General features: G+C 51.9%; 7 protein-coding genes across 7 annotated transcripts; 3 read left to right on the forward strand and 4 right to left on the reverse strand.

The window, feature by feature from the left end:
• Positions 1–540: 540 nt before the first annotated feature.
• ASPSYDRAFT_48814 (zinc-dependent alcohol dehydrogenase) lies at positions 541–2,277 on the reverse strand. Its single transcript, XM_040847710.1, has 3 exons — positions 1,830–2,277; positions 941–1,746; positions 541–889 (listed from the first exon to the last, which is right to left on the reverse strand). The coding sequence occupies exons 1-3, from the start codon at positions 1,918–1,920 to the stop codon at positions 611–613; spliced, it is 1,176 nt and encodes a 391-aa protein (XP_040699414.1). The 5' UTR covers positions 1,921–2,277; the 3' UTR covers positions 541–610.
• Positions 2,278–2,309: 32 nt separating this feature from the next.
• On the reverse strand, positions 2,310–3,606 carry ASPSYDRAFT_135232 (uncharacterized protein). Its single transcript, XM_040840720.1, has 2 exons — positions 3,266–3,606; positions 2,310–3,198 (listed from the first exon to the last, which is right to left on the reverse strand). Exons 1-2 carry the CDS (start codon positions 3,549–3,551, stop codon positions 2,684–2,686), a joined length of 801 nt encoding a protein of 266 aa, XP_040699415.1. The 5' UTR covers positions 3,552–3,606; the 3' UTR covers positions 2,310–2,683.
• A 1,852-nt stretch (positions 3,607–5,458) lies between these two features.
• On the forward strand, positions 5,459–7,415 carry ASPSYDRAFT_34523 (serine/threonine-protein kinase; the record flags this gene model as incomplete). The annotated part of the gene is made up of 5 exons (XM_040845252.1): positions 5,459–5,640; positions 5,726–6,507; positions 6,554–6,638; positions 6,691–6,919; positions 6,978–7,415. 5 exons carry the CDS (start codon positions 5,459–5,461, stop codon positions 7,413–7,415), a joined length of 1,716 nt encoding a protein of 571 aa, XP_040699416.1.
• Positions 7,416–7,938: 523 nt separating this feature from the next.
• ASPSYDRAFT_208583 (MGMT family protein) lies at positions 7,939–8,687 on the reverse strand (the record flags this gene model as incomplete). Its single annotated transcript, XM_040843948.1, has 3 exons — positions 7,939–8,134; positions 8,251–8,377; positions 8,573–8,687. 3 exons carry the CDS (start codon positions 8,685–8,687, stop codon positions 7,939–7,941), a joined length of 438 nt encoding a protein of 145 aa, XP_040699417.1.
• Positions 8,688–9,190: 503 nt separating this feature from the next.
• Positions 9,191–10,249, forward strand: cwc26 (putative cell cycle control protein (Cwf26); the record flags this gene model as incomplete). The annotated part of the gene is made up of 1 exon (XM_040842721.1): positions 9,191–10,249. One exon carries the CDS (start codon positions 9,191–9,193, stop codon positions 10,247–10,249), a length of 1,059 nt encoding a protein of 352 aa, XP_040699418.1.
• A 170-nt stretch (positions 10,250–10,419) lies between these two features.
• ASPSYDRAFT_417084 (uncharacterized protein) lies at positions 10,420–11,265 on the reverse strand. The gene has a single exon (XM_040846324.1). The coding sequence runs from the start codon at positions 11,148–11,150 to the stop codon at positions 10,590–10,592; it is 561 nt and encodes a 186-aa protein (XP_040699419.1). The 5' UTR covers positions 11,151–11,265; the 3' UTR covers positions 10,420–10,589.
• A 57-nt stretch (positions 11,266–11,322) lies between these two features.
• On the forward strand, positions 11,323–11,916 carry ASPSYDRAFT_157838 (uncharacterized protein; the record flags this gene model as incomplete). Its single annotated transcript, XM_040842674.1, has 2 exons — positions 11,323–11,483; positions 11,511–11,916. The coding sequence occupies 2 exons, from the start codon at positions 11,323–11,325 to the stop codon at positions 11,914–11,916; spliced, it is 567 nt and encodes a 188-aa protein (XP_040699420.1).
• Positions 11,917–11,954: the final 38 nt, after the last annotated feature.

Below are 11,954 nucleotides of genomic sequence, written 5' to 3' on the forward strand. Positions count from 1 at the left end.
CTTGCGTTGACGTTGGTGGAGAACGGTTTCGTCAAACGGAACAGTAATGGAAAGAGAATCAGGGTTTGTAACGGGTATTTTGATGATGCAACGTCTAAGCAGAGTGTAGGAAGACGTTGCTTGAGAGTGAATCAAGAAGTAGAACTGGGCGATTCTATCAAGATACTTATAGAGAAGAGACGCAGTATAAGATAAAGAGAAGATCCGCAATCAAACTGCCACTACCAACAATTCCTTCTAGAATCTTTTCCGTCTTGTTTGCATCCCGCACTGCATTGCTTAGACTGGATAAAGACATCCATCTCCACATGGTTGGTTAAGATGGCTGCCATCAGCTACAATAAACACCAGTCTACTGTAAGTCTGTAGTAGCTCAGCCAGCAGCAAAAGAGCACATCAATAGTCCAGATCAACACCCAGATCGGGCCCGGGAAGGCTAACCCAAACCGGAAGCTCTACAGTCGGCCCGGGCCCGCCTGGATAAGCTACACTCCACAGTGATGTGAATCGTACCATACGCAGTACTGGTAAATATACTGGCAAATACTGTCTGTGTCAATGTCGGATACAAACAAGTCAATTTAGAACACAGCAAATCAAATGACTGCATTTAAAGCCTGGTCAACTCTGGTGACTCTGGGGCTCTTGGCCTCGAGTGTCTCGTTTCAATGTATACTTTCTGCATACCCTTTTCGCGCTGGTTGAACATCGCATACACCTTGTCGATATCCTCAAGCCGGAGTCGATGGCTGACCATATGGAGCGGGTCAATCTTTCCCTTCTGAACAAGTTCCATCAGTCCCTTCCAGTACTTATGCACCGGCGCCTGGCCATTCCCAATCAACCGGACACCAGTCTGCATAAGCGCTCCGATATTAAAGTGGTTCGTCTGCATGCATCAGTAATGATCCTCTGGACCACTGTCCAGGGCGGCACTCACAAATCCGGCGTAAACTCCCGTTAGCCCAACCCGTCCAAACGGCCTGACAGAGGTAATCATCTCATTCACGATCTCTGAGGAATCCGTCTCTGCACCCATCATCTGCTCAAAGAAATGCACCCACCCCTTCGCATACTCGCCCCCAACACACTCCAGACATACGTCCAAGGAATGATCCGTCATCTGGCGCAGCTGGCTAGAAACCGACTCTCCCTTGGGCAATTTCGAGAAATCCAGCGTCTCGACCTTGGGCACCTTCGCCTTCACAAAATCCAACCTCCACGCCCCATCCGCCCCATCAATCAAAATCACCCGGCTTGCCCCATGATAAAACGCAAAATCCACAGTCATTTGCCCAATTGGCCCACCACCCCAAACGGCAACAACATCGCCTTTATTGACCCCGGTATCAACAACGCAGTGCCAGCTCGTTGCCATGACGTCACTCAAATACAACGCCCTCTCGTCCGGCACCGCATCAGGGATGGGCAGCAGATTGACGTCTCCGAACGGCACACGCAAAAACTCAGCCTGGCCCCCTGCAAAGCCACCCGCGAAATGGCTGTATCCGAAGATCCCGGCCGTGCGCTTCCCGTACATTGCGTTCGTGATGCTGTTCTCGTTGGTGTTTTCACACTGGCTATACAATTCGGCTTTGCAGCGCCGGCAAGTCCCGCAGGCAATGGGGAAGGAGACGACGACGCGCTGGCCTGGCTTGTATTTTTTGACCTCCGGTCCGACGGAGTCGATTACGCCGCAGCATTCGTGGCCGAGGACGTCGCCTTTTTGGAGCTGGGGGATCACGGCTGTTGAAAACTTGTCAGACCATCATTGAATAAATCGACAAAATACAAGGAACTTGGAGCTTGTTCATGTTGGGCTACCATACCATGATATAGGTGCAGATCACTTCCACAGATTGTAGTCCCTGTTATCTTGACGATGGCGTCGGGGGCATCCACGACGCGTGGTTTGCGCATCTCAACTAATACCCAACCAATTAGATCGCTATCCAGGCCTTGTTATTCTGGGCGTACGAACCGAGTCCGACCTCGTTCTTTCCCTCCCAGACCGTCGCGAGGATCTTCTCGCCCGTCTCGACGCCGTACTCATTGTTGTAATTGCTGATGTCAGTGGTGGTCGTTGCAGTGTCGCCGTGGCCAATGGCCTTCTCGACGAGATTTGCGGCCTGAGTTGCGGCCATGCTAAGGACCTTGGGGATTTGGCTTTTGTTTTCAAGTCGTGTTATTGGTTGTTGGTATAGGTTTGCCGCGAAAGGGTGGTGGAGATGGATTTAGAATTTCACCACCACTGCTATATCTTAGTGGAATTTTGTTAGACCAAGTATAGGTATAGTATTGCAGTGCTTCTTGAACGTTCGTTGTCTCTTTATTCTTTAATATCAGGTTATTTCTTGCTATTGTCGACGCAGCATTTGCATCACGGTGACATCACATGATCATCCGGTCTCCCTGCCATGGACGCTGGTCTCACCGTTGGGCTGGCCTAGCCCTCGATCGAGAAATCGCGTGCGTCAGGATGATGCCCATAAAATGATAGTTAACATTAGGGACGTTCAGGTAAGCTTATTGGCTCATCATGTATAGTGTTCGGACAGAAGAGGTAACTGCCGCTGGCTGTGCCCTAACTAACCAGAAGCACGCCTACATAGTATTCCAAGCCATAATACAGCATCTCCACAAAATTTAGACTCATCAAAATAAAACCTCAGCACGAAGTGGCCTACCAAGGCTGCACCCCATCCCGTTTAACCACCTTCCCAACATCCCCGTCACGCCTCCCCTCAAGTACATCCCGAAACAGTGCCCCTGCAACAACCGGATCCCCCGCCCCCATCTTCTTCAACATCTCCGGATTCCCACCTAAATTCGTCGCCAACAACCCCGGGCTAATCGCAAACACCTTGACCCCATCCTTCGTCAGGACCCGGTCCCACTCGCGCATCATCATATTCAGGCCGGTCTTGGCGCTTCTGTACGCAGCCACATTCATCATTGTCTTCGGCCAGCCGGGCTCAGGGACCATCCGGTCAGCAGGTGTGGTCTTGGTCACTGTGCCTTCGAGCGTCGCAGTTCCAGATGTGACGAAGATTATGCGCGGGTCGGCACTTTGCAGGAGCAAGGGGATAAACGTTGCTGTTAGGATCTGGGTGCCTGAGACGTTGACATCCCAGGATTTGTTCCAGGCTTCACGCATGGAGATCTCGCCGCAGAGGCCGCGCTGGTCGAATTGTGCTCCTGCGAGGTTGTCAGAATACCGGGATACCTATACTACTGATAACCATGTTGGTTGATTATGGCCTACCAGCGTTATTAACAAGCGCATCCACCTGCCCAAATGCACCCTTCACCTCGTTGTAGGCTTTCTCGATAGCCTCGTCCGACTCGACATCAAGAACCACGGGTGTCAACTTGTTCGACGAAGACGAGAACTCGCTCTGGATTTCGCTGATCGCGTCTTGCGCCTTGGATAGAGATCTCGCGGCAATGATAATGCTGTACGCCCTGTCGGCGCTGTATAGGGCCCTTGCGACCTGGAAGCCGATTCCGGTATTGGCGCCCGTGATGAGAACGACTTTTGCATCGGCCATGGTATGAGCTCTTCGATTTCGCTTTCCTTGCTTATTTCTTATGGCTCTCGGTCTTGGGGCGTATAAGTAGGAGTGGTCTTAAATCCGGCGAAGGGGGCTATCTCCGCCGTGTGGGTTAAAACCTCTGGTTAAATCCGAAATCATTTCGCTCTGCCAATGAGATATTCTTTGTAGACGAGTATACGACGGGTAGACCAAGTTAAGGGGCCAAAACGGCATGTCCGTACGGTGCGAGTGCACGTCGACCCACCACTAATTACAGCGCAGCATAAGGTTGTCTGATGCGGGTGCTTAGGCCTTGTATAAGAAGCTTGTTCTGCTACGGAATGGCGAGATTGATTAACATATAATTAGTGCAATGGTTGAACGTGGGTTGTTAATAATTGACTATTTAAGATAGAATATTTAGATATAGAGCTTAATCGTGCCTGCGTATGCTTTATACAATCGTCGATATATATTTCAAACCAGGGTTAGCTGGCGATGAACAGCTACATTATTTTCATATAGGTAACTATCAATAATTTCTTCAAGCCCCTGCAGATCTCTTCGAAGAATATATGACCAGTCCTATGCCATGAACTAAGGCTGGGATATGTATTCTTGATTACCGCACTCTTATCCAGGAACACAGTACTCTATTTGTTCCATTAGACTTGGAATGGCAAACCCAAGCACACCTATTGTTCTAGAACTAGAGACCTGAGATCGAGATTTCCTTTCTATTTCTTTCATCCCTCATATATCGGGCCTATGAAAAGACTACGCTCCGATCTAACATTAAGCACTACAATTGATTCTCAATACTAGGTCAGTACCCGGTGTGCAATTCAGGCCATACATTGGAACAATCTCCTTAAATCGCAAAGTAGTGAACTTACAAAGATACTACTACATTCGCTGTTCTATTGCATGGGACCCTTGACCATATGCAGCCTTATTTCCACTCGGTTCCCGTCGCAAATGCCCGACAGAAGAAGCGGTGTTGTTGATGCGCCCTTGTACCACGCTCTTCTAACCAAACACCACGCACGCTCAGTTACCATCTTGCGGGCGCACTCTGCTTCTTGTACGGTGAAAGAGTCCGGCCAGGCTAGATTCGCATCGTCGCTAACCCTGGCGAATCTCTTCGGTGCTTGGCCTCCGATCTTCACCTGAGTAGTTGCTCTTGCTCGCTTTACCGAGCTTCCATGCATGGCGACCCAAATACGATATATATTCACTGGACCATCTGGTATTAATGTTTTTTCTCCTTGCTTGATTCCTTGACTCTGGGATATAAATTGAAAGCGCGTTTCCCCGGACGGTGCCCGCAACGAAAACGTGGTTGCGACTGGTGATGATTTGCCACATCGGAGTGCGCTGAGCATCGCCTGTCCTTCTCGCCTGCTTGCGGACATTCTCCATTGTCGATCATCTCTTCGCGGCTTCTCCTTCAAAACAGTCGAGAACTTGCCTGGGCCTCTTAATCATCGCTGCTTGGATTCCAGCCGGACCAGCTGCTGGGGATTTTCACATTGTTTGCGTCATTTGCCTCTCTCGGGCGTCCCCAACTCAATTGCCCCTTCATCCACTTTCTTTCTTTCCGCATCGGTCGCGCTTCTTTCTTTTTGTCGAGCAATTTGTCGTGTTCGAAGTGTTTGCCGAGTTCCTTTTGAAAATCGAGGCAGTTGCTTGCACTCGAGTCGGCCTGGTTGCGGGCAGCTCTCGCTCTCAGCCAACAGCGACCCCTCAGCTTCCAAGTTCGCACAACCCAAGCCCAGCCTGAACCGCTCTCCGCCAACCTCCTCCATCTTCTGCTCTGCTTTTGCTTCTCCCCTCCGCTGCGCTCTTGCCAGCCCAACAACAGCCCCCTCCCTTATCTATTACCTCCTGTCCTTTACTCGCCCTTCCCTTTGCCCCGTCCCATGGAAGGCGTCGATCTCCAATCCGTCCTCAACAAAGGCAAGCAGATGGCCTCCAACGTCGCCTCCTCCGCCACCAACGGCACCACCAATAAGAAGAGAAGAAAGGGCACCGACCTGAAGCCCATCGTCACCAACGACTCCGCGATGTCTGCTGGCGACCAACCGGGCTCGACAGGCGACGGGTATGTTTCCCCCTTCATCCCCTTCGCCCCCTCATTGTGGCGCTGTATCTCTATTCTGCTTGTTCTAACCCGCTTCCGATGATAGTGTCCCGCCATCACGGTCTGGCTCCTCGTCCTCCGAAGAAGAAGTCGAAACCACTGCCGAGGAGGAAGATTCAGAAGACTACTGCAAGGGTGGTTACCACCCGGTCCAGATCGGAGAGCTCTACAATAACGGCCGATATGTCGTCGTGCGCAAGTTGGGGTGGGGTCACTTCTCGACTGTCTGGTTATCCCGCGACACAACGACAGGGAAACACGTTGCCCTGAAAGTCGTCCGGTCGGCCGCTCATTACACCGAAACCGCCATCGACGAGATTAAATTATTAAATCGCATTGTCCAGGCCAAACCTTCCCATCCTGGGCGCAAGCACGTCGTTAGCTTGCTTGATTCCTTCGAGCACAAGGGCCCGCACGGGGTCCACGTTTGCATGGTATTCGAAGTGCTGGGGGAGAATCTTCTCGGTTTGATTAAGAAATGGAACCACCGCGGCATTCCTATGCCGCTCGTGAAGCAGATTACGAAACAGGTGCTCTTAGGCCTCGATTATCTTCACCGGGAATGCGGGATTATTCATACCGACCTGAAACCAGAGAACGTCCTGATCGAGATCGGCGATGTCGAGCAAATCGTGAAGACATATGTTAAGGAGGAGGAAAAGAAGGCCCAGAAAGAGAAGGAAGACAACCGCAACGGTCGGCGGAGGCGCCGAACATTGATCACCGGCAGCCAGCCGCTGCCGAGTCCTCTGAACACCAGCTTCGATTTTAAACACAGCTCCCAAAATTCTCACAGCAGCCTCAGCCAGCTTGTCAATGAGTCTTCAGGTGCGGAGAACCAATTGCAATTTTATTTTTATATTGTTGCTGACAGAGACAGGTCCTGAAACCCCGTCGATGAAACAATTACTCGGCATCAAGGATGAGGACGAGCAGCACAACCAGAGAGAAAAAACTGCGTACGTGGAGCGACGTGTTTCTTTTTAACAACCATTTGCTAACAGCCGACAGTGACTTGCTGGAACGAGAGGTTTCTGGAATTTCACTTGATAAGTCGTCGTCAAACGACGAAGAGGTTGATTGCGGTATTATCTCCGTGAAGATCGCGGACTTGGGTAATGCATGCTGGGTTGGCCACCATTTTACCAATGATATCCAGACACGCCAATACCGCTCGCCTGAGGTTATTTTGGGATCCAAATGGGGAGCGAGTACCGACATATGGAGTATGTCCTGCATGGTAAGCTTGTCATTGAATATCCCATTGTTGGGGTTTACGGAAGATCTAACTAGTGCAGGTTTTCGAATTAATAACCGGCGACTACTTGTTCGATCCTCAGTCAGGTACTCGGTACGGCAAAGACGATGACCACATAGCTCAAGTTATCGAGCTGCTTGGTAACTTCCCGAAGTCGCTCTGCCTCTCGGGTCGCTGGTCACAAGAGATATTCAACCGCAAGGGCGAACTGCGCAATATCCACAGACTCCGCCATTGGTCGTTACCTGATGTGCTAAGGGAAAAATACCACTTCTCGCCGTCACAGGCTATGGCCATCAGCGACTTCCTCCTGCCGATGCTGGAGGTGCTACCGGAAAAACGTGCCAATGCTGGTGGTATGGCATCGCATGAGTGGATGAAGGATACCCGGGGGATGCAAGAGGTCGACCTAGGTCTCGTTCCCGGCAGTAGAGGGGAAGGCATTGAGGGATGGGCCACGGAAGTAAAGCGGAGATGAGCGTGAAGCCCAAATTTACCCGATATAACGACAGTATATGTCTCGAGTGACGATTTTCCTTCATTTGTCCTGATTTCCTTGCTGCACATTTTACCACATCTTGGGCCGATGGCTAGTTGTTGGTTGTCCATGACCGCTCCGTACATTCTAAACGTCAACCTATTCCCTCTCTCTCTCCCCACCCTCTTCGTCCTCCTCTCCTGCTCATTCTTTACCATCATAGAGTCTGCTTTCCTGTCTGAAGTGTCCGCTTGCTCTGCTACACCTCACCTCCACCTTTACTACTCCACCTATTTCTCCTGCCTTTAGACGCCCTACGGGGTAGCGATGTCGGAGATGGATATATTACGCCGGTTGATTCTTGTCCTTGCCATTTCTCATTTACGGTCCGGAATATCTGATGTTTACGATAGCAATTGTACGTATGGGTTCTGGGGTGTCTGAGATAGGACTATGCAATATGATCCCGTCTCCTGTTAGAGATTGAACCAGGAATGCGTTTGTCTGGCGTGTAGGCTATATGCTATAACCCATCTCGCCTAAGCTCTTCGTCTTCGTCCAATTCTTCGTCTTCATCTGCATCAACCTCACTCGGTAACTCAATAGGAAACCATCCAAACCGTGCAAAGTCTACATAGAACTCACCCATACTATCACTATCGACCTCAACACCCTCCTCGCGAAGAGCCTCTGCTTGTCTCGCCGCACTCCCGGGCCCACTAACAGACATAACCCATCAGCTCGCAACCTTTCATTTTGATCATTGCACCCATAAATCAACAGAAACAAAACCAACAACCGGTGGAGCAGTAGATAAGCAGCCAGTGGCACTCACCGATGCGAAATCATCCCCTTGGAATTCACAACCCGCTGCCACGGCACATTGCCGCCGTGGAAGTACTCCCCGCTCTCTGGGACCGGGAGGTGTTTTAAACAGATCCCGACCTGGCGGGGACGCTTTGCTGTGAGAACCAGTATTATGTTAGCCTTCTTCCGCTCTCTGTGTCTTGTGTGCTTTGGTAGAGGGAATCAGAATCAGCAATAGAAGCGGGGGAATGGGGTCTTGATGAATGCTGATGGGAATGGACATATATATATATCTATAGACTTTTGACTATATAGGTATATAATTGGGTGTACTAAGGTGCAGTACGGACGTTCACCTAGTAAGAGGGCGATGTGCCCGTAGGAGGTTACCTTGCCCCGTGGGATCTCGCGCACGGCGGCGTAGACGGCGTTGAACCAGTGTTCTGCTTCGTCTGTTCGGGGCATTTCAGTTTTGTCGCTGGGGTGGCTGTTCACCAGAAAAGTAATTGAAGTACTGTATATGTCCGAGTCTTGATAGCTTTGGGTGGTAGGTTGTTTGGCAGTGACTGTGTTGTATGGGCGAGTACTATAGGTTTTGTTCTTCTTGCCAAGCGAAGAAGGTATCACTGTGGCAAGCCAAGAAACCTGCGCTTCAAGTATTGAGAATAAGCAGCTGGACTCCTCTCACGAACAGAAATGTCCAATATAAGAGATGGAGATGACACAGTCGAATGTCGCTCGTATCGCGCATACAAAAGGTACATTATAGCATACCGGGGAAACAGATAGTCCGCTTAAGCACAGACCGCCAAGCCCGCGCAGTCCAGCGTCCAGCAGTCCAGCCCAACTCTCCGCCTTCACAGCTAAAACTAAAAGTGAGTGGAAACCAAAGGCTGTCGAGCTCACGACTAACCAACCAACAAACCACTGAATCCATATACGAAAAAACAAAAATAAAACAGACCATAATGCCCTCAAGCTCGTTAGCTGAATACCTGGCGAAGAACTACCTAACCGCGGACCCAGCACCCGCAAACGCCGAACGACCCAAAAAGAAGCGCAAGAAGACCAAAGCAGCAGAATCTGGCACGGATGGCGGTGGGCTCATAATCGCTGACGATGATCCGCCTGATCTCCGCAGCACGGCGGGGCTGTCGACGCGCGACAACGACGAGTACGGACCAGCCGTTGTGTCGGGCGGGCGGAGCGCGGAGTTTCGGCGCGCGAAGAAGAGTAATTGGAAGACGTTAGGATCTGGGGTTACGGATGCGGGTACAAATACGGAGACTACGGGGAGTGAGCGCGATGCGGCGGATGCAATCCTAGCGGATGCGATGGCGGAGGAGAACGCGAGACGGGCTGGCGGTGACGAAGATCCGATGGTTGTTGATCAGGATGAAGATGACGACGGATTACGGATGGAGTCTGGCGCTCGGGCGGGGCTGCAGACGGCAGAGCAGACGGCAGCGATGGTTGCTGCGCAGAAGAAGCGGAGGAAGGCGGAGGAGGCGCTGTATAAGGGAAAGAAACAAGGGGATGAGGCTGAGGGAGAGCAGGAGACGATATACCGAGATGCGTCGGGGCGAATTATCAATGTTGCCATGAAGCGGGCAGAGGCGCGACGGGTGGAGGAGGACAAAAAGATCAAGGAGGCTGAGGCGAAGGAGGCGCTTATGGGGGATGTGCAAAGGCAGGAGAGGGAGGGGAGGAGGCAGGCTCTTGAGGAGGTGAAGGCGATGCCACTGGCGCGCACGGCGGAGGATGAGGACCTCAATGAGGAGTTGAAGGCGCAGAGCCGGTGGAATGACCCGGCGGCGCAGTTTTTGACCAAGGCCGCCGCGGGCGTGAGCAAGACGGGGAAGCCGTTGTATAAGGGCGCATTTCAGCCGAATCGGTATGGGATCAGGCCGGGACACCGGTGGGACGGGGTTGATCGTGCGAATGGATTTGAGAAGGAGTGGTTTGCAGCCAGGAACCGCAAGGGCAGGATGGAGGCGCTCGAGTATGAGTGGCAGATGGATGAGTAGTCTGTATCATTGTTGTACTATATTGCGGTGCTGGACACCGATATGCATCTAATCTATGGCGATCTCGCGATACAAGCATCCAAACCAATCACTACAAGGCAGGCTACTCCGTAGTGCCGGATAGGGCCTAAACAGCCTCTGTTTTCGTCATCACCGTCATCACAGCCAGGTCGCGATGTTTATTTTCGGAAGAATGCGCGACAGACTCCAGGATTACTAACCAGGGCGTCCCGTCCAACCGCGAGACTCCAGCGCAGTCTTGCGTGGATGCAGATGACAGGGACGCATGATAAGCCCAGTCGGAGAAAGGAGGAGATGCAAATCGCATCATCGCATGACATCACAGCAGGCAAGTGACAGCCCAGAACGGACAACGTGCCTGAGGCTGTGGCCTGCGCTGTCGTTGGTTCGGCCATCTGCAGGAGAGCAGCAGCCTCGGGATCCTCGGTTGACGAAAATAGAGGGCCATGGGAGATGGGTCTCGGCTGGCACGCAAGTGGCGCATCCCCGGAAAATGAGGGGAGGAAGAGGAGGTGCTTGATTGATAGGATCTCGTTATCAGGAGCTGCAGTGGTGTGGATGACCTGCACCTGCCGCAATCAGCATCGCCTCGCCCGGACCCCCCTTGAGAGCGCCTGATAAAGAAGCCCAGCCGTGACTCGATATCGCCAAACAAGGTCCCCGACTCGCCTTCCAAGGTACTGATCCTCTCTGATCTCTCTGATCTCTCTGATCTCTTTGACCTCAAGTCGCTTGTTTGTCTGCCTCTGTTCTTACTCACCTTGTCCTCCGCTCTTTGATGACACAAAGCCGATGACTGGTTACCAGCCGATCCTTGGTGACTCACCCGATCTATAAGTCCCCGTTCCAAACGCCCATATCGAGCAAGAATCGGGCGCATTACTCATTCCTCTCCTGCATATCGCCTCTTGCCTCTGTCGTTTATACTGCGCCGGCTCAACTGCTACCTAGTCCAGGCATACACCACAGACAACTTTACAAGAGCGCACCGCGCCTCATCAGATATACGTCCACCAGGCCATATACTATACTCTACTTCTCCGCTCTACGCCATGTCCGTCTCTTTTGACAAGCCCGATCTGCGCCAGGCTGGCACCGCAGCTAAGCGGGTCTACGATAAGAAGGCCAAGTGGGTGCACGGCGGCCGAACCTCTCGCCCCGGCGTTGTTACCCTTGATGGTATCCTCCCAATAACTCGTCCCGCAAAGCCAGAGTCGTAAGTATATCCGGTTGGAGGTAGCGCAGATGCAAAGGCTGACCGTAATAGAACATCGTGGAACAAGCGGCAACGCGTACGTGACGCACAGCGCGGCTCCACCACCGCAAAGATTGACTTCCACAACGACGTGCGAGAGGCTCTCGATGATGCAACCTCTGACTCGTCCGCCGTCGAAGATCGGGGCGACCTTGTTGTTTCAACGACCATCCCCGAAGTTTGCCACGGAAGCGGCCCGGTCGATCTTTATGAGGTGTCCGGACAGACGCTCTTCAACGACATGATCGATAAGGCGGTCGAGAAGTTCGAGACAAAGGAGACGGAGAAACTGGTCAAGGAATACGAGTTCATTACTCGGGAGAGCGAGATCTCCACCGGGTATCTCGCTGACGAGGATGAGTTTGAGCTCGTCGACCATGTGAAACTGTGACGATTTATAGCATACTTTGCTTTTCTCGCACGCGTGTT

This window comes from Aspergillus sydowii (assembly GCF_001890705.1).
Source record: "Aspergillus sydowii CBS 593.65 unplaced genomic scaffold ASPSYscaffold_11, whole genome shotgun sequence".
NCBI lineage: Eukaryota > Fungi > Ascomycota > Eurotiomycetes > Eurotiales > Aspergillaceae > Aspergillus > Aspergillus sydowii.